This window comes from Macaca nemestrina, chromosome 3, assembly GCF_043159975.1.
Source record: "Macaca nemestrina isolate mMacNem1 chromosome 3, mMacNem.hap1, whole genome shotgun sequence".
Lineage (NCBI taxonomy): Eukaryota > Metazoa > Chordata > Mammalia > Primates > Cercopithecidae > Macaca > Macaca nemestrina.
In genome coordinates, this window is record NC_092127.1 from 36,806,352 (window position 1) to 36,833,364 (window position 27,013).

General features: G+C 35.1%; 1 protein-coding gene across 3 annotated transcripts in view; it reads right to left on the reverse strand.

Annotated features, from left to right (window-relative positions):
- LOC105463491 (ARF interacting protein 1) overlaps positions 1-27,013 on the reverse strand; it is a 132,966-nt gene that overhangs the window by 21,830 nt on the left and 84,123 nt on the right. The window contains exons 3-8 of one of the 3 annotated variants that reach the window (XM_011710605.2): positions 24,787-24,895; positions 18,971-19,066; positions 17,284-17,396; positions 8,415-8,636; positions 6,738-6,895; positions 986-1,160 (exon numbers count right to left, since the gene is read on the reverse strand). In XM_011710605.2, coding sequence (XP_011708907.1) covers positions 986-1,160; positions 6,738-6,895; positions 8,415-8,636; positions 17,284-17,396; positions 18,971-19,066; positions 24,787-24,895 — 873 coding nt within the window. Of the gene's footprint in view, positions 1-985; positions 1,161-6,737; positions 6,896-8,414; positions 8,637-17,283; positions 17,397-18,876; positions 19,067-24,786; positions 24,896-27,013 lie in introns of those variants that run through there. The other 2 variants (XM_011710606.2, XM_011710607.2) reach the window with 2 other exon arrangements.

The following is a 27,013-nucleotide window of genomic DNA, read 5'->3' on the forward strand; positions in this document are numbered from 1 at the left end:
AAATATATTATTTTATAGGTTTTATAGTAGCCATGAGAGTTTCTAAGGAAACATTAAAGAAAACAGTAAGATACTGACAGTTATAGTTTACTAAAATGCCCTTTGATGTTATGGAGGAGAATATAAACATGACTGTTTCCTGAGAGAACTGATAAACAATTTTAAGAGGGTACCCTGAAGAGAGTACAGTTGAAGACCTGTCATGACTTTACAGGATGTGAAACGTACAGAAAAAACTACCAATGTGCAATGATGAGACCCATCTTTACAGGACTGCACTACACCTATTCTGTACCATGCTCACTCATTTCCCATTTCCAGAACTGCAATCCTGCATACAAAGCTGAGTATGCAAGTAATGAAGATATGTCAAACATGAGAAACGGTCCTTTTACTTAAACCAAAACACAGGAGCCTATTAGTAAATGAATCCACTTCCTGCTGAAACCTACAGCTGGTCCAGTTCAGCCCTCGTTGCTCTAGTCCTTGGATGTGTTCATATATTAAAAAAATGTGGAAAATAGATCTCTTGGCTTCCTTCTTCTAGGTTATGCTAACTGCAGCCCTAAGCTGGACCTTTTAGTTATTTTTCATTTATCAGTTACTGAGAAGAAGATAGTAGTTCTTTTCCTGAAATCTGTACCTACCATTAATAGAAAAGCTTCAAAATACTCAGAGCATAATCTATCAATATTTCACTTCTTAAAGCACTTGTTACCAATGCCAATCCAAAGATCAATGGCTGTCCATCAAATAATTTTTGCCATGTGTTATATGTGAAAGACTGGGACAGTGGCATTGATAACTTTTATCAAAGAAAGGTAAATATATTTTGTAAACTTCTAAAAACTCAAACACTGATTACAAATGGAATTCCTTCTTGCAATTGTCATACAAGAGAGTTAAGAGAAATAGAAAAACTGACTCTCTCTCTTTAGGGTGACTTTAAAGTCCGCAGAAAGACCTTAAAAGGTACAGAATTTACCTTATTTTCTTCTAGAAATTTCAGTTTGACAGAAACATCATTGCGCATTTTATCATATTTTTCCTTATGTGCTTGGAAGAGATGCTGTGACTGCTCAATCTTTGGCAGAGTGTTTGCGTCACGTGGTCCAAGATTCAGTTCTTCCAAATCAGTGCGATATGCATCATATTCAATCCTGGAAAGAAGAGAATAAGTGAAACATACTACAAAGAGAGTAAAATATGTTTAAAAGATGGGATGGAAATATACAATATTCAGTCTCATACTATACAATAATATATAAAATTCTCACACATATTCTACTTGACACTTTTGAAATCATTATTTCTTTAAAAACAAAGAGCTATTCAAATAAGAACAGGGGAAAAGCTGCTGGTTAATCTCATTAACTATTTCTCCCAAAGCACAGTATTAACTGACAAGTAAAATTTCCAAAATCTAAAAACCAGTTAAAAAAAATAAATGCAAAACAAGATCAAGGGTAGAACAAATACCCCATGTGAATTGCTTAATACTGATGAGGCAAAGCAGATAAGGACAGTAGACTCTAGAATGGCATACTAAAACTAACAGAAGTGTAAATGGTTCTGAAAAATGTCTGGGATAGCAATGCACAACAAAAATGTAATGTGAGCAACACATGTAATTTAAAATTTTCTAGTAGTTACAATGAAATAATAATTAATTTCACCTGTTATCAATATATTTCATTTTACCCAATATATTTAAAATATTAATCATTGTGGCATGTAATCAATATAACAGAATTATTCATGAGGTACTTTACATTTGGAGAGTGGGCAGTGAGTCTTTGAAATCCACTGTGTATTTACACTTCTATCCCATCTTAATTCAGACTAGCCACATTTCAAGTGCTCACCAGACATATGTAGCTACTATACTTGACAACACAACTCTAGATGAATTTCTGTAACATCACTATTCAGAATGTAACAACAGTATTTGTTGTAGAGCATTTACCATCCTGTGTTCTGTGAGATGCCTCACTCTGATATTCTACCCCCATCAACTCAAATAGTTACCCCACCACTGTCATCACTCCATGATCCTATAACCCCTCATGATAGCTCTATCACAGTGCTTGTCTAAGTATAGCACTACCTTGCTTATTAAAGAATGATTTATCCAGCAGCCTCAACTATTCGGTACTCAGCAAAGAAGCAGCAGAGTGGCCTCTAATTTAGTCAAGATCGGAATCACAAAGCTTATACCCTAAAACTAAAGCTCTTCATTTGGAGATAATAGGAGTATAATTCACATCTCCTATTCTGGGAATTAACAATACTTTAAATAACATAATCTATATTGTATATATGACTTGAGAAAGAATATATCAGTCCTTCACACTGATCCTAATTTATTCTTAACTCATACTGAATTTAACAGTATGAGTTAAGATTTAATTTAATTGACCTCTTTCAGGGTCAAAAGAGAACGAACCATTCATTCATTCACTGATACACTGATTCATTCAACAGTTCTCAAGTCAGCACTTTCTACGTTCCAGGCACTGTGTTAGAAAGTAGAGCTATAAAAATGAACAGATACGTTTATCCTCAAGAAGCTTGTATTCTAGAGGAAGAGAACCTTGTAAACAATTACAACAAAATGAGAGAATAAGAACTACCATAAAGGAGGGTAAGGTATAATGGAAATCAAGAGGAATAATTATTTAATTAGATATCTGAAAAGGTATCTCAGACAGAATTAAAATACTATAATTAAAATTTGAAGGATGGTAAAAGCTGGCTAGGTGAATTGGGATGGGGGTAGAATATTCTGATTCTGAAGAGAATAGCAGGACAAAGGCATAGATTTGTAAGATATAATAGATACACTTGGGAATTCAGTATGTCAGAATCTGAAGCTGGAACATGACAATGGAAAAAATTAACATCAGACAGGCAGGCAGGATTGAAGGTAAGCAGCCCTACAGGCCATGTTAAAGGGTTTAAATTTAATTCAGTAGGACAGGTGATAAGAAGCCACTGAAGAATGTTGATCTGACATAAAAATGACATGACTGTATCAGGATAGAAAGATGACTCTGGTGGTAGTGTAAGAGATGGAGGATAGAATAAACGATTAAAAAATCAGGAGCAAGGAAACCTATTAGAAGACGATGGACATATAAGAAATGAGTCACTGAATGGGGACAAAGGCATTGGAGCTAAAGAGACAAATACAAAAGATTTAGGAGGCAAGACTGACTTGGCAATAGTAACAAGTTAGTTAAATCCATGAGTTCAGGAGCCAAGGCTGAATGACCTCTCTGCTTTTTGGCTCTATCTTGAGCTAGTTATTTCATCTCTTTGTGCTCCAGTTTTTCAATCTATAAACATGAATAAAAATCTCCACAAAAATTTCATATAGATAAAGCACACAAGACACCTGGTAATAACTGATACCTTTAAAATGCTTATTATTATGGCCAAATTAGAAGAGGGGTATCTAGAAGCAAGCACACTAAAAACAATAAGAAATAAAACAGAAAAATGTAGAACTAAATAAATAGTAATACATGGATTTTTTTTTTTTTTTTTTTTTTTTTTGAGACGGAGTCTTGCTCTGTCGCCCAGGCTGGAGTGCAGTGGCCGGATCTCGGCTCACTGCAAGCTCCGCCTCCCGGGTTCACGCCATTCTCCTGCCTCAGCCTCCCGAGTAGCTGGGACTACAGGTGCCCGCCACCTCGCCCGGCTAGTTTTTTGTATTTTTTAGTAGAGACGGGGTTTCACCGTGTTAGCCAGGATGGTCTTGATCTCCTGACCTCGTGATCCGCCCGTCTCGGCCTCCCAAAGTGCTGGGATTACAGGCTTGAGCCACCGTGCCCGGCCCTAATACATGGATATTTAATCTAAGGACAAATATCCTTCAATAGCCTTGGAGCACATTTCTAAACAACAGTGATTAACTTAAACATAATCAAAGTTATAATACTGACCTTATATTTCTTAATTTTACATTCAGAGTTTATAGGTGGTACCAAAGTAAAACTTTCTATAACAGCTTCTCTAACAGTGCTCATTACCACCAAGAAGAGAAGCTCACTAAGTTTTCAAAAAGCGACTTCACTTCAAGGTTGCCCGTCTGAACTGAGTCCATATCAACAAAGTTAATGATGGTTACTTTATGGCTTATGTAAAACTTCTAGAGAACAGGTGTCCATATCTGAAAACAATTTGACCACATCTTGACCACAATTGACTCCCTTGTTGGTGCTGTTGTGGAGAAGTGCTGAATGGGCTGTTACAAGATTTTCTATACATGAAGCACCAGAGGGCTAGGAAATACTTGTATACAATGCATAATAGGAAGCATTAAAAGGCCACTCGGGCATTTGCCTAAATTACCACTTTTTGTACTGATCAAATAGATGACCCTTGCCCTAAAAGTCAGTAAATTCTGGCTTTGACAGAGAAGAAAATTCAGCGACTGAAAAACTTTTAACCTTGGATTCTTTTTGACTATTATCCATCAGTAGGCAATGTTTTAGTGTTAACAACTAGCCAATTCCACAGCTACTTCATAAACAATAGAAAAGTCAAACCCCAAGCTAAGCTTAATGAATAAGATCATACATTGTAATTTGAATAAAAAAGGATATATTATGGGATGACATAAAACAAAAACAACATTGCTGGTTTTGTTTTTTAAAGTATACACAGAAGCTGTGTAAGGGTTTCCTTTAAGAAACCAGCTACCAAGTACATGTAACTTGATTTATAATTTTGTTCAAAAGTTCCAAATGAACCTATATACTGTATTTTATAATCTGAGATCTTATACCGCATTATACTTAGGGCACTAATACTCAGGTATAAGGCCTACTGATAAAATGTGAACCACAGGGAACCAACGGGTTCTCATTTTGGCTTTGAAATTGACTACAAGTGAGCAAATCATTTAATCTCTAGAGCATTTTCTCCTCTACAAATTAATCATAAACTGTTTAGAAATAAAAGTTGAAGGGAAAGAGATTATTATTAATGAAAATATATTTCAAGATAGGTAGACAATTGCAAAGTAGAGAAACAATCTAGATTCACAAAGTTCTTAACTAGGAGGTGATGGGGGTATTTTTGGAAGAAAACAACATTCATCTTTAAAACCCATAAATGTTAAAACAATCAGAAAGACTAGAAGATAAGAAATTTAAAATGATTAGAGATAAAAGAAAGAGTATCATTATGAACAAATTAGGACATTATGAATAAGGAACAGACAAATTTAGAAAAGAATCAAATAAAACTTAAATAAATGAATTTTTAAATTCATATACATAATGGACCCTTTGAAAAATGCAATTTCCATGGAAGGATTTAAATCGAGACTGAAAAACCAATCACTGAGAATGTTATTGAAGACATTTCCACGGAAGGCTATCTTACTAACAGCTATCCTCACCCTTACACCTCCACACAACCACAGCTGTTTGACCTTCATTTTCAAGTCAATAAGAATCTCATACGTTAATACTAAATGGAAAATGACAAAATAAACATGGTATGGGACAGAAGCATCTCTTCCCATGAAAACATCAAAAATTAACTTTTCCAAATGATTTGTGCTTTTACTTAATTGAAGTGTCAGGAAATATATATTTAATAAGCACTCAATTGCAAAAAGACTAGATGAGTTTGGAGTTTTTACAGGCATTTCTCATACCATTAAACTAGGATAAGAGGCCAAAGAGTAAAGTTATCCTTCTAATAGGTAAAGTTTACCTTCAACTATGCATAAAAAGAAAATGGAAAATAAGAATTTTGAGCGTTCAAAAGAAAAAAATCTCAAAAGGGACTAGAATGATAATTAAAGCAGCAGGACATATGCAGAAAAAAATGGGCCTGGAATCAAAAGGTGAAAAGGCTATTATAGATCTGCTACATTTTAGACTCTTCAAAATATTTATTAACGTATTTATTAATATGTATTTTGTTTACCATTTAACAGGATAGTTATGAGACAGGGAAACTGTATGTATATATATATGAATATGGATATATAAAAACCCATTAAAATAGGATGTATAAAAACACTGTGTTATAAACAGCTATCAAAATACAAGTCAAATATTTAATTTATATAAAAGGTGAAATTTGAAAGGGTTTGAAGGCTTGCTATAATCTGGATAAATGGAAGATGACTGATATATCCTAACAAACAAAAATCACGGAGGTGAAACAAGCTTATTATTCAATAGAAACTGAAAGTATGGGTCTGGCTATTGTGGAAGCAGCGGTAATAAGGATGAAAGGTAAATTTAGGCCAGAGTATAGAGGACCATGTAATACCTGCCTGGTAGAACACAATGCCCTGTCCTCTTCTAAAGAAGCTGGAGCTGGGAGATCCTCCATCTCCCTACTCACTAGAAGGCGCAGTTTGGGCACATGACCAAAGATCAATTAGATAATCTCAAGGCAATGAAGAAAGTACTTGTGGGTATTCAGGAAATTATTTATGGTAGCTGTGGCAGCATTAAGTACTAGAGGCACCCAGCATAGGGGTTCTAATTAGATTCTTGTGAGGCTTAACTTGGCTTTGGTTCTTGGTTGTTCCCAGAATCTTGTTCTCTCCCTTTCTGCCAGTTCTGTAGAGGTATCCTATAACTTTCCAGTACATTTTCTTCCTGTCGATATTGGCCAGAGTTGGTTTCTGTTGTTTGTAACCAAGAAATTAACTGAATTATATGCCATCTGTAAAACAGACAATGTAGTAAAAATGTATACCTTACCTGGCACTTTCATACTGTTTCACAGTCATTAATGTATCTTCAATTGTTTTATTCACCAAAGTGTTCACACTAGCAATGAAAAAATTAATGGCTCCAAGAAGAGTCTCTCCATTTTTAGCCAGCAGCTTCTGGGTATCGGCATTATAGCCAAATTCTTCCTAAAACAAAGAAGTCACCTTAATTTATCCGGTAATAAATCAGTAAAAGTGACTTAAAAATCTCAAGCACTTCACCAATGGGAAAATATGTGATTTAGAGATCTAGCTGTAGCAGTTTTACTTTTTCTTTCAGTCTTTAAGAATCAAAATCACAGCTAGCTATATAATTACTGAAAAAGTCTAATAAACCAAAATTGTCATCAGCTCAGATACATAGCTAAAAGCTAAATAATTTTTATAAGTTACTTTGTAGTAGAAAGAATATTTTCATTTCTACATTTTGTTTCTATTATACTATAAGCACAGCTGTTGGAAAGAAAAATACAGCAGATTATTAATCAGAGAAACTATAACTTTCACAGCCAAATTAGGTAATAATTGGTTAAAACTTTCAGACATAAAACAAAGTGCATTTTTTTGTGTTTTGACTGAATCTCCTCAAAGTATAAATATTAAGAATACATATTTCTTTGTAAACTTGGTGACTAGTTGACTCCCAAGCTCAGTTCTATCTAGGCACACAACTGAGGAAGGATCACTCAACACCAGATTTAGTTCATTCTTTTTGAATAAACTGCATCTCGGTGCAGTAAACATTACATATGACTCCTTCAGATATGGCAAGAACTAACTCTAGCTCTGTATATTCAGCAGTGAAAGCTTTCCAGTGTTGTTTTACTAATTAACAGATTAATAAGGAATGCACCTAACCAAATAAAAAAATGATCACATAATATTTTAAGATGTATCATTTAATTTGATAATTCTCCAGTTTGTTATAAAGTATTTTTCAATTTCAGTTGAAACAAATAATATTAAATTAACTAAAATAATAGAAGATACAAATTTAATGCTATTGCAATAGCTGTAATTACATTTCGTAGGTGACAAAGTATTCAATAATTCAGAAGATAGCAGGAAAGTAAAATTATCTTTATTATGCTAAAACCATTTTCCATTTAAGAGATGTCCATGTAACTCCACTCTGTACTCGGTCTTTGAAATATTATAGACCTTGATTTGCAAATATTGGCAGATAAAGGACCACATAAAAAGATTACCAATCAATGTATGTGAAAACTAAAATGAAAGGCAGGACAGCTTAAGATTTTTGGCACCAAATTTCGACAAGCTAAGTTACACACTTCACTGAAGTCTACATAAATGTTACTGGAAACAGAATAATAAAGAGAAAAACATTTTTACAACTTTTAGAAAAAGTTAACAGAACATACTACAGCAGTAACCCTTGATATTCAGTAAGAAGTAAAAGGCAAAATAAAATATTAACACACAGGAAGAAAAATATGAAAGATTTATATACATGCGATAATTCATAAAAAGTAAAGTTAACAGAAGTCAGTTGGGCCTTCTTAAAGTGATATGAAATATCTTAAAAGAAAATCTCAGAATTCCATTTTCATTAAGAGTTCAGTAAATCAAATATAACAAATTACCTCTTTGAATACTTCTATTATCATTTTCTCCCATCCCTAATAGTTATTTAGAATAATCTTACATGAAGTTCTAGTGACTTCAAACTCAGGTCAGCAAATGCATCTCCAAGTTGCCTTTGGGTATGTACCATCTGGAAAAGCTGGGTCGACAATGTTTGAGCCAGTTTTAAAATATTTTCATATTTTTTCTTGTTATCCCTTAATATATCAATTTGAGCTTCAAGTTCAAGGTCCACAGTTCTTGAGCCGCGGCCTAGCTTCTCAGAGATAATCTGTCGAGTACACTAAAAGTGGAAGATGCATTTTGTTTAGAAAGAAAAAACAAAACAAAATACAAATGCTAGAGCATATGGCATACACCATTTTTGGATTCAAACAAGCTAGCGTAATCAACTGAAAATTGTCAGCTCCCTTAGTTGATCAGGACCCAGAAAGTAAATTCACCAGACGTGTCTAATAATTATTACTAATCAAAGGAAGTTTAAAGACATATCTAGCAAACTTATATACTGCCATAAGAACTCTCACATAATTATTTTGCAAGTTTAGTACATTTGGGTAGATTATCTAAAACAGAGATATTTGGCATTAAGACTAATATAGACTGTTAATATAGGAATAATAAGAACACCAAAATACTACTCTCTTATTGCTTTCAAATGTTCTTTTACTTCTATCTTCCCCCTTAAATGACTTCTATAGATATATATGTGTGTGTACGAATGAGGAGTAAAGAAAGAGGAAGGGAGGAAGGAAAGAAAGGAAGGGGAAAAGAGGGAGAGAGAGAAACTACTGAGTTACTGTTACTCAGACAGTGTGGTATTATATTATGTTATTATATTCTGCCCCAGAAATAATAATACAGAAACCTATATATATATATATGTATTTTTTTTTGTCTGAGATGGAGTCTCGCTCTGTTGCCCAGGCTGGATGAAGTGCAGTGGTCCGATTTTGGCTCATCACAACCTCCACTTCCCAGGTTCAAGTGATTCTCATGTGTCGGCCTCCTAGGTAGCTGAGATTACAGGTGTGCACCACCAAGCCCAGCTAATTTTTTGTATTTTTAGTAGAGATGGGGTTTTGCCATGTTGGCTAGGCTGGTCTCAAACTCCTGGGCTCAACTGATCCACCTGCCTTGGCCTCCCAAAGTGGGATTACAGGCGTGAGCCGTTGTGCCCAGCCTAGAAACCTGTAATTTTTAAAAAGTATCTAATTTCAGAACACATGGAAATAAGTTTTCTAGTATTAATATTTTACTCTCAACTTCATTCAATAATACATTTTAAGAATAACTGGGGCATTAATATATACCTCATCATTAAATGTTATCAGAAATATTCTTAAAAAGTAGTAAATAAATACTACAATTTTGTTGTTGCTGTTGTTGTTGTTTTTTGAGATGGAGTTTTGCTCCTGTTTCCCAGGCTGCAGTGCAATGGCACAATCTCAGCTCACCACAATCTCCACCTCCCGGGTTCAAGTGATTCTTCTGCATCAGCCTCCCGAGTAGCTGGGATTACAGGCATGCAACACCACACATGGCTAATTTTGTATTTTTAGTAGAGACAGGGCTTCTCCATGTTGGTCAGGCTGGTCTCAAACTCCTGACCTCAGATGATCTGCCCCTCTTGGCCTCCCAAAGTGTTGGGATTACAGGCATGAACCACCGCACCTGGCCAGTACTACAGTTTTTAAAACTTGCTCTTTATCATGTTCTTCAAAGTTCTGGTTACAGAATTAATGTCTGTGGTAAAAATTAAAATAATGTATGAAATAAGAGGTGAATTTCCTCTTCCTTTAATCACACTGAATAGCAGAAAACTACTATTAACAGTCTGATAGGTATACTAGACTTTCCTTTAAACGTATATAATCTCATATATATATTTTTAGAGTAAACATGAGATTATGCTATATATAATACCCTGAGTATTTCTTTTCTATGAACAAAATAATCTTGAGACTTTTTCTTGTCAATATACACAAATCTGCTCACATATTTTTCTACTTCCCAACACATTTTCTATTCTCATCAACTAAGGATCCTTATAACTTTTTTTTTCTTTTTACAAAAGAGTTTTATTTTTTAAAAGTAGAGAAATTCTTAACCACAAATAACAGGACAGGTGAGAGACCAAAACCATGGAAGGGGATAAAAGTATTACTGTGGAAAACGTACAAACACTTCTAGGAAATGAAAATCACAAGAGAAAGGTTGAACTGAGTATGTGATTTTAACAAGAAAACCATCAGCAAAAAATAATGCCTGAAATTTTAACAAGATAAAGGAGATAGATAGGTCACTTATTCCCATATTTTTCTTCCACACCAGGGTTTTCCCTATGCAATATTATCAGAGACATTTACTCTATCCACAAGCCAAAGCATGTGGTACTTTCACAGCAACCTAGATATAATAATCCATTAAGTCAGAATTAATTGAAGGAGCACTGTTTCTTAGCACAGTGAGAGAAATGTATTCACTGCTGTCTGAGTGGCCTTTTTTTCCCCACAGAAATAACAGTTATAAGCAGGCATAGAGGTGAAAAATTAATGAGGAAATGTTTTTTGTTTCCAGGAAGCCACAGCAGTGGGAAGAGTAAGATGATACTGATTACAAGGCAAATTAAGGTAAACTGGACACTTGAAAGAAGTTGTAAAACTAGATTTACATATATTCCAATTTGATAATTCTACACTCTTCAGCAAAACCTAAAGAATCTGGAAATGAGAGTACTACAGATTCCCTAAAGGAAGCTTTGTAAAGAAAGTTGTAGTGAGAAGATATAAAGTTGCTACCCATTTCCCAACTCATCAGGATCCTAGAGGAAGTGTCTTAGATGATCTCTACAGTGGATTTTTATTTAAATTGCTTTCTAGTATATACTGAAATAAAAAGTAATATTGGAGATCAGTATATATTATAAAGCAAGTTTAAAACAGAGGAGAATTAAGAATCTAAATTCTTTAACCTTCCTCAGAGTCCCTGAAAATGGAGATCACTTACAATGAGCTGGTGGTCCTATTCAGTTTTCCATATGAATGAAAAAGTCATTTTGAAGAATAGGACAAATGATGCTAAACTGAAGAGGCAAAAGGAAGCTAAAGTAAATTACTGACCTATGTTGATTCTCTACTTGGGGGAGCATGGGTGAAATACAGTGATAGTGTACAAAATACCATATCAGCATTATACTGGTTTATGAATTTATGCAACAGTCAACTGTGTACTCTGAGTATTTAAGTAGTGTATTAGTCCATTTTCACGCTGCTGATAAAGACATACCTAAGACTGGGACTAAAAAGTTTAATTGGACTTAGAGTTTCACATGGCTGGGAGGCCTCAGAATCATAGCGAGAGGTGAAAGGCACTTCTTACATGCTGGCGGCAAGAGAAAATGAGAAAGAAGCAAAATTGGAAACCCCTAATAAACCTATCAGATCTCGTGAGACTTATTCACTATCACAAGAATAGCACAGGCAAGACTGGCCCCTATGATTCAATTACCTCTCCCTGGGTCCCTCCCACAACACACGGCAATTCTGGGAGATACAATTCAAGTTGAGATTTGGGTGGGGACACGGCCAAACCATATCATTCTGCCCCTGGTCCCTTCAAATCTCAAGTCCACACATTTCAAAACCAACCATGCCTTCCCAACAGTCCCCCAAAGTCTTAACTCATTTCAGCATTAACCCAAAAGTCCACAGTCCAAAGTCTCATCTGAGACAAGGCAAGTCCCTTCCACACATGAGTCTGTAAAAATCAAAAGCAAGCTAGTTACTTCCTAGATACAATGGGGGTACAGGTATTGGGTAAATACAGCCATTCTAAATGGGAGAAATTGGCCAAAACAGAGGGGTTATAGGGCCCATGTAGTCCAAAATCCACCAGGGCAGTCAAATTTTAAAGCTCCAAAATGATCTCCAGGTCTCACATCCAGGTCACGCTGATGCAGGAGGTGGGTGCCCATGGTCTTGGGCAGCTCCACCCCTGTGCCTTTTCAGGGTACAGCCTTCCTCCCAGCTGCTCTCATGGGCGGGCATTGAATGTCTGAGGCTTTTCCAGGTACATGGTGCAAGCTGTTGGTGGATCTACCATTCAGGGGTCTGCAGGATGGTGGCCCTCTTCTCACAGCTTCACTAGGCAGTGCTCCAGTAGGGACTCTGTGGGGGGACTCTGATCCCACAATTCCCTTCCATACTGCCCTAGCAGAGGTTCTCCATGAGGGCCCCACCCCGGTAGCAAACTTTTGCCTGGGCATCCAGGTGTTTCCATATCTCTTCTGAAATCTAGGCAGAGGTTCCTAAACCTCAATTTCTGACTTCTGTGCACCCGCAGGCTCAACATCATGTGAAAGCTGCCAAGGCTTGGTGCTTCCACCCTCTGAAACCCAAGCTCTACAATGGCCCCTTTCAGCCATGGCTGGAGCGGCTGGAACACAGGGCATTAAGTCCCTAGGCTGTATACAGCACAGGGACCCTGGGCCTGGCCCATGAAACCACTTTTTCCTCTTGGGCCTCTGGGTCTGTGATGGAAGGGGGCTGCCGTGAAGGTCTCTGACATGGCGTGAAGACATGTTCCCCATCGTCTTGGCAATTAACATTAGGATCCTTGCTACTTATGCAAATTTCTGCAGCTGGCTTGAATTTCTCCCCAAAAATGGATTTTTCTTTTCTACTGCATAGTCAGGCTGCAAATTCTCCAAACTTTTATGCTCTGTTTCCCTTATAAAACTGAATGCCTTTAACAGTACCCAAGTCACCACTTGAATGCTTTGCTGCTTAGAAATTTCTTCTGCCAGACGTGAACCCAGGAGGCAGAGCCTGCAGTGAGCTGAGATTGTGCCACCACACTCCAGCCTGGGTGACAGAGCAAGACTCTGTCTCAAAAAAAAAAAAAAAAAAAGAAAGAAAGAAATTTAGATATTTCTTCTGCCAGATACCGTAAATCATCTCTCTGAAGTTCAAGGTTCCACAAATCTCTAGGGTAGGGGCAAAATGCCACCAGTCTCTTTGCTAAAATGTAACAGGAGTCACCTTTGCTCCAGTTCCCAATAAGTTCTTCAGCCTGGATTTTATTGTCCATATTGCGATTAACATTTTGGGCAAAGCCATTTAACAAGTCTCTAGGAAGTTTCAAACATTCCCACATTTTCCTATCTTCTTCTGAGCCTTTCAAACTGTTCCAATCTCTGCCTGTTACCCAGTTCCAAAGTCACTTCCACATTTCCGGGTATTTTTTCAGCAACATCTTACTCCTGGTACCAATTTACTGTATTAGTTGGTTTTCACACTGCTGATAAAGACAGACCTGAGACTGGGAACAAAAAGAGGTTTACTTGGAATTACAGTTCCACATGGCTGGGGAGGCCTCAGAATCATGGCAGGAGGTGAAAGGTACTTCTTATATGGTGGCAGCAAGAGAAAATGAGAAAGAAGCAAAAGCAGAAACCCCTGATAAACCCATCAGATCTTGTAAGACTTATTCACTATCACGAGAATAGCATGGGAAAGACTTGCTCCCATGATTCCATTACCTCCCCCTAGGTCCCTCCCACAACTCATGGGAATTCTGGGAGATACAATTCAAGTTGAGATTTGGGTGGGGACACAGCCAAACCATATCAAGTAGCACCAAGAGCTCTTCTGCAGTGCCAAAAAAGAGAATAAAGATATTTAAGGACAAGCAAAAGAAGAAACTTATGGCAACAACTAACAAATACAACAAGGATTATTAAGGTAAGGGACAGAGAAGGTAGCATAAAAGGAAAATGAACAGGGGAAGGAGGTCAACCAATAAATGAATGAGGCAATATGACAGGAAAAACAGGCATGAAAGTTTAAAAGATACTGGTTTAAACACATCAAACGTTAACTTGATAAGTGTGTGAATGATAATGGCAAATTCTTAAACATTAAGAAAAAAGTTTGGGAAAGATGCCAAATAGCTCTGAATGCTGAAACTGATATGATTCTTCTTCTTCTTTTTTTTTAAAGACAAACTTCAAAAAGCACTCTATTCTAGACTAGGAAAAATAAAAATAAAAAACATAAACCACAGTTTATTATTTCAACTATTTCTGTAGATGAAAATAAATAAGAAATAGATTTTTGATTCAAATTTTGTGAATAAAATCAGGTAGATTAAAATAATATTTAAGAAGATAGGTTCAATGTCTAAACCTAAAATTGCTCCTATTACATATTTGCTTTGAATCACCATGTTGGTCTTGGGACCAAAATTAACAACCAATAGATGAAGTGCTAAATATTCCCTTTGCGGAAAAGCATTAAAACATTTGTTAGAGAATAGAAACAGAAGAAATTACAGGTAGAAAGCATGAAGGAGAGGACCAAAGACACAGCCAGAATGAAGTTATTCGAGAGTAAAATAGGGCCGGGCGTGGTGGCTCAACACCTGCAAATCCCTGCACTTTGGGAGGCTGAGGTGGGAGGACTGCTTGAACCCAGGAGTTCGAGACCGGCCTGAGCAACACAGGGAGACTCCGTCTCTACAAAAAATAAGAAATTAGCCAGGAGTGGTGATGCCTGCCTATAGTCCGAGCTGCTCAGGAGGCTGAGGTGAGAGGATCACTTGGGTCCAGGTGGTTACAGCTGCAGTGAGCCATGATCATACAACTGCACTTGAGCCTGGGTGACAGAGTGAGACCCTATCTACACAAACAACAAACAGTAAAATGGACAACAAGCACAGTCTTAAGTCAACCAAATCAAAATCAGTATTTGAAGCATTATACAAATGACAGTGAATGCCCAACATTAGCTAAAATTTGAGCCGAGAAGCTCAAAAAGCAGTAAGAACACAGAGAGTCATGTAGATCCCATAAGGTCATTACACTATGAACTTTTTTTGGTTGAGCGGAATATGTCGGCCTGGACACACTGGACTATTAACTCCATAGAATCATGTAAGTCAGATACTTTCTTTTTCTTTTTTGACCTAGATTAAAATATTCAAGTTAAGTTCTACTGAAAAAAACTGTCATTTAAAAATAAATAAAATAAAAAGAATTTTGTACTAAATTCTTAAATTACATGCAAAGATCAATGATAAAACGAATACTTCATTTTCTAATTGTATTTCTACCATGTTTAGATGGCATTTTCTCTTCTCTATATGCATTTAATTGCAACATAATGACTTGAATAAACATATAAAGAAAATAATGCCTCCTTCACATAGTATTATACCATATGTATAACATTTTAAAGAGCTGTCATTTTCATTAGCACAAATTTTTAATAGGCTAAATGTGCCATATTAATACGAGATAAATACGGAATCTCAATAGTGATTCAACTCAGATTATTGTAGAGATAAGAGATGCAAGATAAGAAACAGATAATAATACATAAACACATAGGAATAAATAGATAACGAAGAAGGAAAACATCAAGTAAACAACATGAGAGGAAGGGTCAAATGAACAAAAAGCTTAAACTTGCTCAGTCTAGCTTCATGCTAGAAAGGGAATTCAAAGCAGTAGGCAAATATAGCCTTATGAACAAAGTTACAGAAGTATGAGAAAGCACAGATTGTTTAGGAAGTTTCTGGGTAATTTGGTACGAATAACTTGATCCATAGATAGAAAAGAGGCAGAGACAAAGTGGGAAAGGTAGATAGAGGTCAGATTTATGCCACTCTAAAAACAGTGGGGACTGACTGAAGGATTTTAAGCAAGAGGGAACCCACATTAGGCAGGGTGGAACATGTAATCTTAGAGAACTGGTTAAGAAGTTGTTACAGGAATGTGAGAGTAATAAATATGAACTATGGCTGTGAAGGCTGGGATTGACAGCAGGGGAAAAGGTGAAAGAATATTAAGAAGGCAGAATGCATAGGACTTAATGACTGACTGGCTATGTGGAATCAGCAAGAAGATGGAATAGAAATCTGTGAATATTTTAGAAGAAGAGTTTAGTTTAAGCAGGCATCACTTTTTGAAGACTACCATTGGGATTTCTCAGATTCTACACTGACATGAGCTAAATAATTTTTGGACAGAGTCATGTAACATGTTTCAGGGAGGTTTTACCATCTTAAGAAAACCTATACTTTTGAAGAAGACTTCTAGATCATATTTTTAAGGCATTAACTGAAAGAATAAATTCACTTCTGTTTTACTATTGAGAAGATGTAAGAAAGGCCTGTTCGGTATAAAATATAGACAATTCCTAACTTACCAATCACTAGACCCACAATCAGTTCACGAATATAGGGAGAATTGTGGCTAATGCTCTAACCTGAGTGCTAGGGCTTTCATCCTAACTATTCCACGAATTCTACAGTCTTGTCCCTGTAAAAATTCAAAAGGTACTAAGTGGATTTGGGGGTTGAGCTGTTTGTAATACATCAAATACAATATGGGTTAAATAATTTGCTTATTTGTTTTATGGAGGGCGTAAGAAAAATAATCACCAATTACTCTGAAGCAATGCAAGTAAGAATGTTAACAAACTTTAGAAACACAACTCACTTGCAATCCAGTGTTGCCCATATAGTTAATGCTTAGTTATTATAGTAAAATCAGAGAATTTCAAACTTTGTGGAACTAATATACCTCTCTTGACCTTCAGCTCCTATAAAGTATCAAAAGGAGGGGAAGGAGCAAATATATCTATAGTAGCAGCTAAATAAATTCCAAAGCAGGACATGTCTTCAATTATGTACATTATCAGTTAATAAGCATTTTAATAGCTTTACTCTTTTGTACTAAATTCTTAAATTACATGCAAAGATCAATGATAAAACGAATACTTCATTTTCTAATTGTATTTCTACCATGTTTAGATGGCATTTTCTCTTCTCTATATGCATTTAATTGCAACATAATGACTTGAATAAACATATAAATAAAAATTTTTTAGAGCCATTTAGGGTGGAAACATTAAATAATTACAAACCTTATAGGTGTTTAGACTCCATTTTCTAACAAGTTCTAACTTTTCCATTGCAGGATTTTTAATTTCATCTGCTAGAATAACTGGTCCACTTTTTGTCTGTGTTCTCTGGCCACCTGCAAGGTAACAAAAGATAAAAACACAATCCAGATGAAGACAAGCAGGGAAAGAAAACAAAACCCTGACATTGTTCAAATTAAAATACTTATGCATCTAAAAAAAAGAAAAAAGGTTCCCACAAAGTAAAGAACTAGAACTTCCTGGAATTGCTGAGGATAGTTTCCTAATTACTTAAACAACACTTCTGTCCATTAAACACAAATGCCATGTGACTTATCTGTCTTCTTTAAACAAACAAACAAAAAACAAACCTGCCGCAATCAGCTTTATTTTCTATATAAGCTGTGGTTTACTTTAAGAAAAATAAAATTTCCACAACTAATCTTATACACTAATGACACTAAAAAAGAAGTATCTTGGTCAATAAAAATCTAAACGGCCACACGTATTCCCCACAGTGATCTTTCATTGTAATGTGCAGACTACAACAACAATAGAATGTTGCTATAATTTTGGAGAATTTGAAAAAATTAATTCAAATTTCATATAGTTGTTCAAATAGTCATTAAAGATATGTTATCACTAGTATGAAAGGCTGGGTTGAAACAAGACCTACATTGTACCTCTTTTTTCTCAAAAGATCACACAAAAAAGGCAAGAAAACCAAAAAGAGCCATAATGAATAAAGAAGCAGTGTAAATTCCTGACAATGTACTCTTCCAACAATTAAGAATTTTTGATATGAAAGCAACTCTACAACTATATACTTCTTAATAGTAAAATACTTTTCATAGTCAAAATATTTTTCATTTCAGTTTCGGGATGGAAAGTTTCTAATAATTTAAAAAGAATAATGAAATAAAGAGAAAACTTAGGATCGGCAAAAATTTCTTCTCTTACCTATTCCTATAACCAAACCAATCTTTCCCATAGCTTTACCAGTCCAAGAACAAGAATGGTATATAAAATAGAACACATTTAAGAATTTACAAAATTCTCATAAAACAAAATATAAATGTTAACATTTCATATAAGAAGAAACATGGAGTTCATTTTCTCTCCCATTTTTATAGTCCAGTAACAGTAAAGTGCAGAGCAAATTGAATGTGAAGATACTGATTTTCCCAAGTATTTTTCATTGGGTATAATTGGTAAATTAATAGTATTGTGTTGCAATCTGCAAACTATTTGTAAGTTAAAGCTAAAAGTAAGAAGACAAGACCTTTTTCACTTAACCCATTCTTAAAAACAACCAACCTAATTGTTGAAGGTTGTTTTTCCTTTAACTGAAAATAGAAGGCAGAGCTGCAAAGATGAGTTTAGGATCAAATGGTAAACCTACATATTCCAGAGCAAAGAAAGAATGTTTTAAAGCAAATCAAATTTTATAATGTTTTAATTTTAAAACGGATTAAGTTTCAGCTATGAGATACAGCCTAATTATTCTGAAAAGCCAGAAAGATAGGATACAGTTAGAAAAATTATTTCCTTTATTGTTAATAAGACAGCCACCAAAAAAGTCAGAATAACACACACCTAAGAATATAAAGCAAGTGATTATGAAACTGAGTAAATTAGTGTAGCTTCAGCAGTAGCAAGAAGGGCTTTATCCAATCAGTGCAGTGAATACCTGCAGGAACAATTAAATCACTTCCTTGTTGAGCCAGTCGACTAGCTGCAACCCTGCTAGGAGACATAACAGATGGCAGTGGCGGTGCTGGGGAACCTGAAAAGGTAGACATTTTAACTGTGAAAATCCTTTTCCTCCTCCACATACTGTACATTTTGAATATAGGGTTACTGATATTTCCTTTAAAATATTCAAACACTAGGATTAAAAATTGGAATTAATATATTTATTTTCTTTCAGGGAAGGACTAATAATAAATGTATGCTACCAGGCTCACTTTTTATATAAACTTTTCATCAAACTATCAAAACTAAACAAAATATGTAACTATATGATGAAATCTGGTAAGATGACATCTAACCAGGATTTTAACTGGACTCTACTATTTCCAAAATCAGTTAACAGAATGTGAATACAGTCCCATAGTTGCATGATTTAAAGCTTCGGTAAATATTTCATAACTTGCTACTCTCATATATGAAGGAAAAGCTCTTCAAGTAAAAATTCAAAGGCATGTAAGGGATATTAAAACATGCTTTCATATCTCTTACAAGAAATGTGAATGAATTATAGCCTTCACAGGAATTGCAGCCAAAAATTTCAAATCATAAACCAAATGTCATATAGTGTGTCTCATTGCTATTCATAACGTGGACGTAGGGGACCTTCTGCAATTCGCCTGGATGCTTGTTAGAAATGCAAAATCTCAGTCCCTGCCCCAGTCCTACTAAACCCAAGCCTGCATTTTCATAAGATTTCCCCAGGTGATTTATATGTACTTTGAAATTTGAGAAGTGCTGATATAGAGTATTTTTTGACATTATAAGAATCACTTTTGGAGCTTTTCAAACGTACCTGGGATACTCAACAAGATCTACTGATTTTCACTGAAACAGGCATCTTTTGCAAAAGCCATTCAAGATGATTCTCAACACAATTAAGTTTGAGAACCAGAGGAAACAACACCATTTTTGAATGAAACACAACTAAGTTTTAAATTCTAACACTGAGTTTAAAATTCTGGCTCTATCTACCACATGATATCAGGAACACCCTGGCAAATTACTAAACACCTCTGAGCCTTAATTATCTACAAAGTAAGAAATATTGACTACTGGCTGAGAGCTGTGTCTCATACTTGTAATCCCAGCACTTTGGGAGGCAGAGGCAGGTAGATTGCTTGAGCTCAGGAGTTGAAGACCAGCCTGGGCAACATGGCAAAACACCACCTTGCTGGGCATGGTGGCACAAGCCTGTAGTCCCAGCTACTCAGAGGTTGAGATAGAAGGACTGCTTGAGCCCAGGAGGAGGAGGCTGCAGTCAGCCGAGATCGCACCATTGCACTCCAACCTAAGTGACAGAGCCAGACCCTGTCTCAACTAAAAAAAAAAAGAAAAAAAGAAAGAAACACTGATTACCCAACATTGTTGCTAATGTCTAGCATTAAACAAAAAAAAAGGAGTAATAAATTTTTAAAACTGAAAAATTATTAAAGTCCTTCCATGTTTAGCTGAGAATATTTTAATGTCTATAATGTACTTTTATTTCAACTACACTCTTCCCCAGTTCTCTGGAAAAAATATAATGCATTACGTTCATAATTAAATTTCCTAATAAGAAAGACACGTCTACTTTCTTTACTTACTATTAGTAATAATTGGTCATATCCCAGTTGTACTAAATTCTGATATAGAAACAGTCATGAGTTCTAACAGTATAAAATAAACCTTAACTTGAACTGGATCTCACATTAAAATTCAAACACGCAATAGATCTAAACTAAATAGACTGTTGTTAACTTTCAAAGTGAGAGATATTTGTCTCTTTAAATTTGTTAAATTATAAAATTTAAAACCAGAAGGGATGATGGAAATCAACTAAACTCTCACATTAAACGGTAAGATTAATGAAGCTTAGAGAGGTTCAAATAGTTTCTTATTAGAGATTCAGATGTTCTGAACACCATAATATCTCCATTATTAAATTCAATAGAGAAATCACTAATCTACAAGTTACTTGCTGAGTTGGAAGGCATTTTAATAGGTTATCCAGTCCGATCACCATTTTAAACAAAGACTGTATCTCTATTGTCAAAGGCATAAAGGATTCTAAATAAGAAAGTGTAAAATAAAAGAAGACTACCGCACTTCCATGTCTTGACCCCAGGAATAGGAGCTCTATTGTTCTAGTTATTACAGTTTATTAATCTTGCATAAGAAATAAACCATGGCACTACATGAGATGTGTATAACATATATAACAAATGAAATGTAACTCTCCAAAGTAAAATAGCAAATAATGTAGTATGGCTGTAACTGGGACTTCAGCTTTTTTGATTTACCTTCAAAGGTAATTATCGCTTCTCTGTATCTTTAATACTTTAAGCTTTTAAACAACTGTTACCAAAATCATTCACCAATACCAACTAAAAAATAAATAATAATATAGGATCTCTCAATAATACAGGATCTTACTAACTGGCTAAATTTGGGGAATTAAATCTATTGCATCTCAACAACAAAAATCTAGAAGATGAATACATATGTACAAAGATTTATACCCCCATTAAAACAAAACCCTGGTACAAAGTACACTTAACTCTTATGAGTTTTGATTTATTCATGATTTCCACTATTACTGATTCTGTAACATCTTTGGTGCTAGGCAGATTTCAATATTTGTTGTTTTTAAGTTGAAGTATAACTTTTAAATCTGCACTAGATAGATGAAAAAGTAGATGGTTAATACTCTCCTTGTTAACTGTTTAAGCAAATAGTCATAATTTATCATTTAGTCATCTTTCCAGAGAGCTAACACAGTCCTAATTCCTTTAAGATTTTTTCGTAAGACCTGTTTTCCAAATGGTAATCGTTGTATGTTATTCTTTCTCATGTTCATTCCAATTTATCTACATATATCTTAAAATAATCACAACTTTCCAACAAATGCTTAACTAATTTAAGTATAGCAGCAGAATGATTATTTTCCTAATACACTGATCAACAATACAGTTTGGATTTTTAAATGTTTTATACACTCAGTTCAGAGAGACATACATTACTGCCATTATCATGAAATATATTTTCTTATTCCAATTGGAAGAATTAGGACGTTATCTATAAGCAAGTGAAACTGATGGGCATTTTAATGCTCATGTATACCAGTTCATAATGGCCAACTGATTTCAATTATTGTATAATACCATTATACAATAACATTAAGGGTAAAAATGGCAGCTAAATAATTTCATTAAAAATATTTAGGCCAGGCGTGGTGGCTCACGCCTGTAATCCCAGCACTCTGGGTGGCTGAGGCAGGCAGATCATGAGGTCAGGAAATCGAGACCATCCTGGCTAACACAGTGAAACCCCGTTTCTATTAAAAAATACAAAAAATTAGCCGGGCATAGTGGCAGGCGCCTGTAGTCCCAGCTACTCGGGAGGCTGAGGCAGGAGAATGATGTCAACCCAGGATCGCGCCACTGCACTCAAGCCTGGGCAACAGAGTAAGACACTGTCTCAAAAAAAAAAAAAAAAAAATTTTAATCTTACTGATACATCAGAAAAATTATTTTAATGAGCAAAATTAAGATCATTCAATTGCCATGTCTAATACATAAAAGCTGAGTGACGTCTAATATAATCACAATGAGCCTGGCTATTGCATAGTATAAACAAATCATTCAGTTGCCGTGTTAATAGTGAAATTAGTTTTTTATTCAATGTCAACATTTAAATTTTAGAATTGGTGATTAGTCAAAAAATGGTACCAAATTATGCAAAGTAAGCTTTATATTTTTCAGCACTCATAGTTTTAGGTACTCAGTCAGTTCTTCCAAATTCAAAGTTATCCCTGATATAAGGAATGCCACGATGCTTCAGAATGACTACTAAGACATTGACATGATTGCTCCCTTTATTTTTCTAAACATAAGAATGAAAAGAGAAAAAAAATGTCAGTAGACAGTCCATTCATTTCATAGCCTAAAGTAGAGGATATACTGGATTATCCTAAATGTCTATTTCCAGGACCCATATAGCAGAGAATATACTTCAAAATCTAAATTGTTATTTAAATAAAGTATTGGCCAACTGTACAATAAAAAAATACAGAATATGGCCGGGTGCGGTGGCTCACTTTGGGAGGCTGAGGTGGGTAGATCATGAGTTCAGGAGTTCAAGACCAGCCTGGCCAACATGGTGAAACCTCATCTCTACTAAAAATACAAAAATTAGCCTGGTGTGGTGGCAGGCACCTGTAATCCCAACTACTTGGGAGGCTGAGGCAGGAGGATCGCTTGAACTAGGGGGGTGGAGGTTGCAGTGAGCCGAGATCATGCCACTGTACTCCAGCCTGGGCAACAGAGTGAGACTCTGTCTTTTTTAAAAAAAAATACAGAATACTAATATCTGCAAGAGGGCTATGGTTTACAAGGCATGGACATAACTGTTTCTTCATTTTGTAAAATTTAATGCAGCATTAAAAGTAATATGTGCTTAATTGAACTGAACATAAACTATAGCTACACTTTACAGTCCTGTCTAGAACATCTATTTCCCACATCTAAATGTTTACATGGCTTTACTTTCGCTTGAGTTAAAAAAAAAAAAAAGTTTACAAAAGTTATCACAAGTAAAAGCATTAAGAAAGGAGGCAATATTTTCCTATTAAAAACAGACATAGATATGAGATGTATGCAGAAAAGAGTTAACATAGCAGGTCTAACTGCCTATCCTTAAAAAGGCTGGCATGCGGGAACTTGAATTTTGGGAGGATTCCCTCCATTGCCAGAATGATTACGAGTGCCTCACTGTGCTTAAGCTGTTTACCTGCAATGTGGCCTATGCTGCTTACCTGCTTTCCTTCAGGAAGTCTAGAATCTTGTTATGTAACAGACAGAGAAACCTATGTGATCAGCTCCCCGTAAAAATCCCAAGCATGGAGTTTCTAAATGAGCTTCCCTAGTTAGCAAAATTTCACATATGTTGTCAGTCTCACTGCTGGAGGAATTAAGCAAGTCCTGTGCGATTAAGCTGGGAGAAGATTCTTGGAAGCTTATGCCTGGTTTTCCTCAGACTTAGCTTATGCACTTTCTGCCTTTACTGATTGTGCTTGCTACTCTCATTACAATAAATCATAGCCATGAGTGTCACTATGTAAGTCCTGTGAGTTCTCCTAGCAAATTACTGATTTGGTTAAAGGAATGTTTAAAGAATAATAATTTGGCAGACATGTAAGAACAGCTTGGAAGAGTCAGAAACTGAGGCAAGATCAATCATAAGATACCACTGTATCTCAGGTATTCAATAGCTACACTTTAGGATAGAGAGGTGGTCAAAAGAATGGAGAGAAGGGGTGAAATTTGGGAATAATTAAGAGTAATTAAAATACAAACTTTTAATGAGTGTGGTCTTGGAGACCTTCTATATAACGTAAAAAGTTCATTTTTCTATTTGCTTTGAAATAAGAAATCTGTATTTACGAAAATCAACACTGATTTATAAATTTCATAGTTACAAGTTAAAATAATCTACGTCTACATTTCTGATATAATTTTTGTTTTTATTTCAGTATTTTACAACCAATTCTTAAATAATAACCAGTGATATCATGCACATTGATCTGTTTATATAAAGGAGACTACTGAAATAATTCCTATAATACTTAAATTGAAGAGCAAAAGGATGACATTTATAATCAATGTTTTATCACAGAATGAAAGGCCTTCATTCTTGTGCTTTCTTAATAAAGGTAGCATTTGGTGAACTTCTCCCATCCTCCACCCCAGCCATCTTTACAAATATATGGGCTCTTACCTTGAAATGCTCCTGCTTCAATAACCCCCTCTTTGGTATTGTCAAAGCCATGAGATGTAATTTGAGTTTCTGAGAGACCAAGTCCAGATGGTAATGAATGCTTCAAATCCTTAGCAAGAGTTAAATAAAATAAAAAAAAACTTTGTAAAAAATCCCACATGATGTAACAGTTCAGAATAATTGTATCCTTTTAATCAAATCATAGATTATTTTTCTCTCTGCTATGCAGTATTCCCTTATGCTGTCATGGCATTCTATAATGATGTATAATCAGCAGCAAATACAGCAAGATTTGTATTAAGTGGTATTGTGTACATCACATACAATACACTTTCATCATTCTGGAATTAAGCAGCAGGCAGATATTAAAATTCAATGTAAAAATTTTAATCTTACTGATACATCAGAAAAATTATTTTAATGAGCAAAATTAAGATCATTCAATTGCCATGTCTAATATGTAAAAGCTGACTGATGTCTAATATAATCACAATGAGCCTGTCTAATGCGTAGTATAAACAAATCACTCACTTGCCATGTTAATTTCTCTTCCATTTCAAGAGGGCTTCTCTGACTTCAATCAGGGTGAGGTAAACAAAACTGTATTTAGATTTACATTGCACAATGAAAATAGTTAACCTAACTGCAAATTAGCCTGTAACAGAACCTTATTATAATAAAAATAATATTCAACACTGAGTCTTAAGAGCTTAAAAAGTATAAAAAGTCAAGAAGCAAAACGTTCTTTAAAAGGCACAATCCTAGTTAAGTATATTCTAAGTTTTTTTTTTTTCCAGAACTTTGTAAATTAAATCTCAGGGCTTAAATAATAATTAGGCAAAAAGGCCAAGTAAAACTGTAAAATCACCAGGAAGTAAAGCTGAGGCTACGGTCCACTGGCTTCAAGTGATGCAACAATTATTAATAATGTAGACTTAAATCTGGCCTATCCACATGACTAGAACTTCAGAGAAATCAAACTGAAATGAAGGCATTCAATCTAAAATAAAACCACTTTTCTATTTACCTTTATTAAATTTTCATGGGAATTTCAGGGCTATGACAAGTTAAAAGTAAACACAGCTAGTAAGCTAAATTTTTAGACTGATCATAGTTTGAGATAGCAGATTTTAGATCATAAATATATATAACTAGTGTTATATATTTTTTCGAATCCATTACACCTTTTCTTGATGTAGTGGTAAAGAATAGAGCCTATAGCAGGGGTCCAGGATATTTCTCCAAAAACAGTTACACTTTTTTTTTTTTAAACCTAGGACAAAACATACACATCTTAATCAGTAGGTGAAGGCAATATGCAATCAAAAAGGAAAGTATATAACAATTTATAATGTAGTTAAGAATTCAGAAGAGGGAATGATCAGTGTGCATTCAACAGAAGAAAAGTCTTAATGGAAGAGATGGATTCTAAGCTGCATCAATGACCAACATGGACGATACGGAATGTTGGAGGGATGGAATAGTAGAAAAAAAACCTAGTAGAAAAACTTTTGAAGGACAGGGTGGGTAGCACTGGGAAATCATTATCATATTATTGGGATAGCATGGAGGCCAGCAACTAGGCTCCCATGGCCAAAGTTGCTAAATGTCTATGTTGCAAGATAGGGGTAAATGAATCAGAAAATTTTGAGTAACGGGTTTACTTGATTTGGTTAAAGGATTGCTTAAAGAATATTAATTTGGCAGACATGTAAGAACAGCTTGGAAGAGTTAGAAACTGAGGCAAGATCAATCATAAGATACCACTGTATCTCAGGTACTCAAACAGTTAAAGTTTAGGATAGACAGGTGACCAAAAGAATGGACAGAAGGGATGAAATTTAGGAATAATTAAGAGTAATTAAAATACAAACTTTTAATGAAAATTCAGGGTATAGAGATATGTCAAATATAATAATAAAGTGGTATAGCTAAGATAATATATACTACTGAAATAAGAAGCCCTTTCAGAAGTTAATTCCCATAATCATGAACCGAAATGCAAAGGGATTATTAAATCACTAGCCAAGAAGATTTGATCTTAAACAATCATATCTGCTCTGCTACTGAAGTAAAAATAGTATAGGACAAGTTAAGTGATATGGTTGTATAATATAACTTGAAAACACCCTATTTTGGAATGTTTGCTGAAGAAGTTTCCATCTGGATTCTAATGTTCTCCTAAATGTACTCCTTAAATGTACTTGATGTTTTTCTTGACCAATGT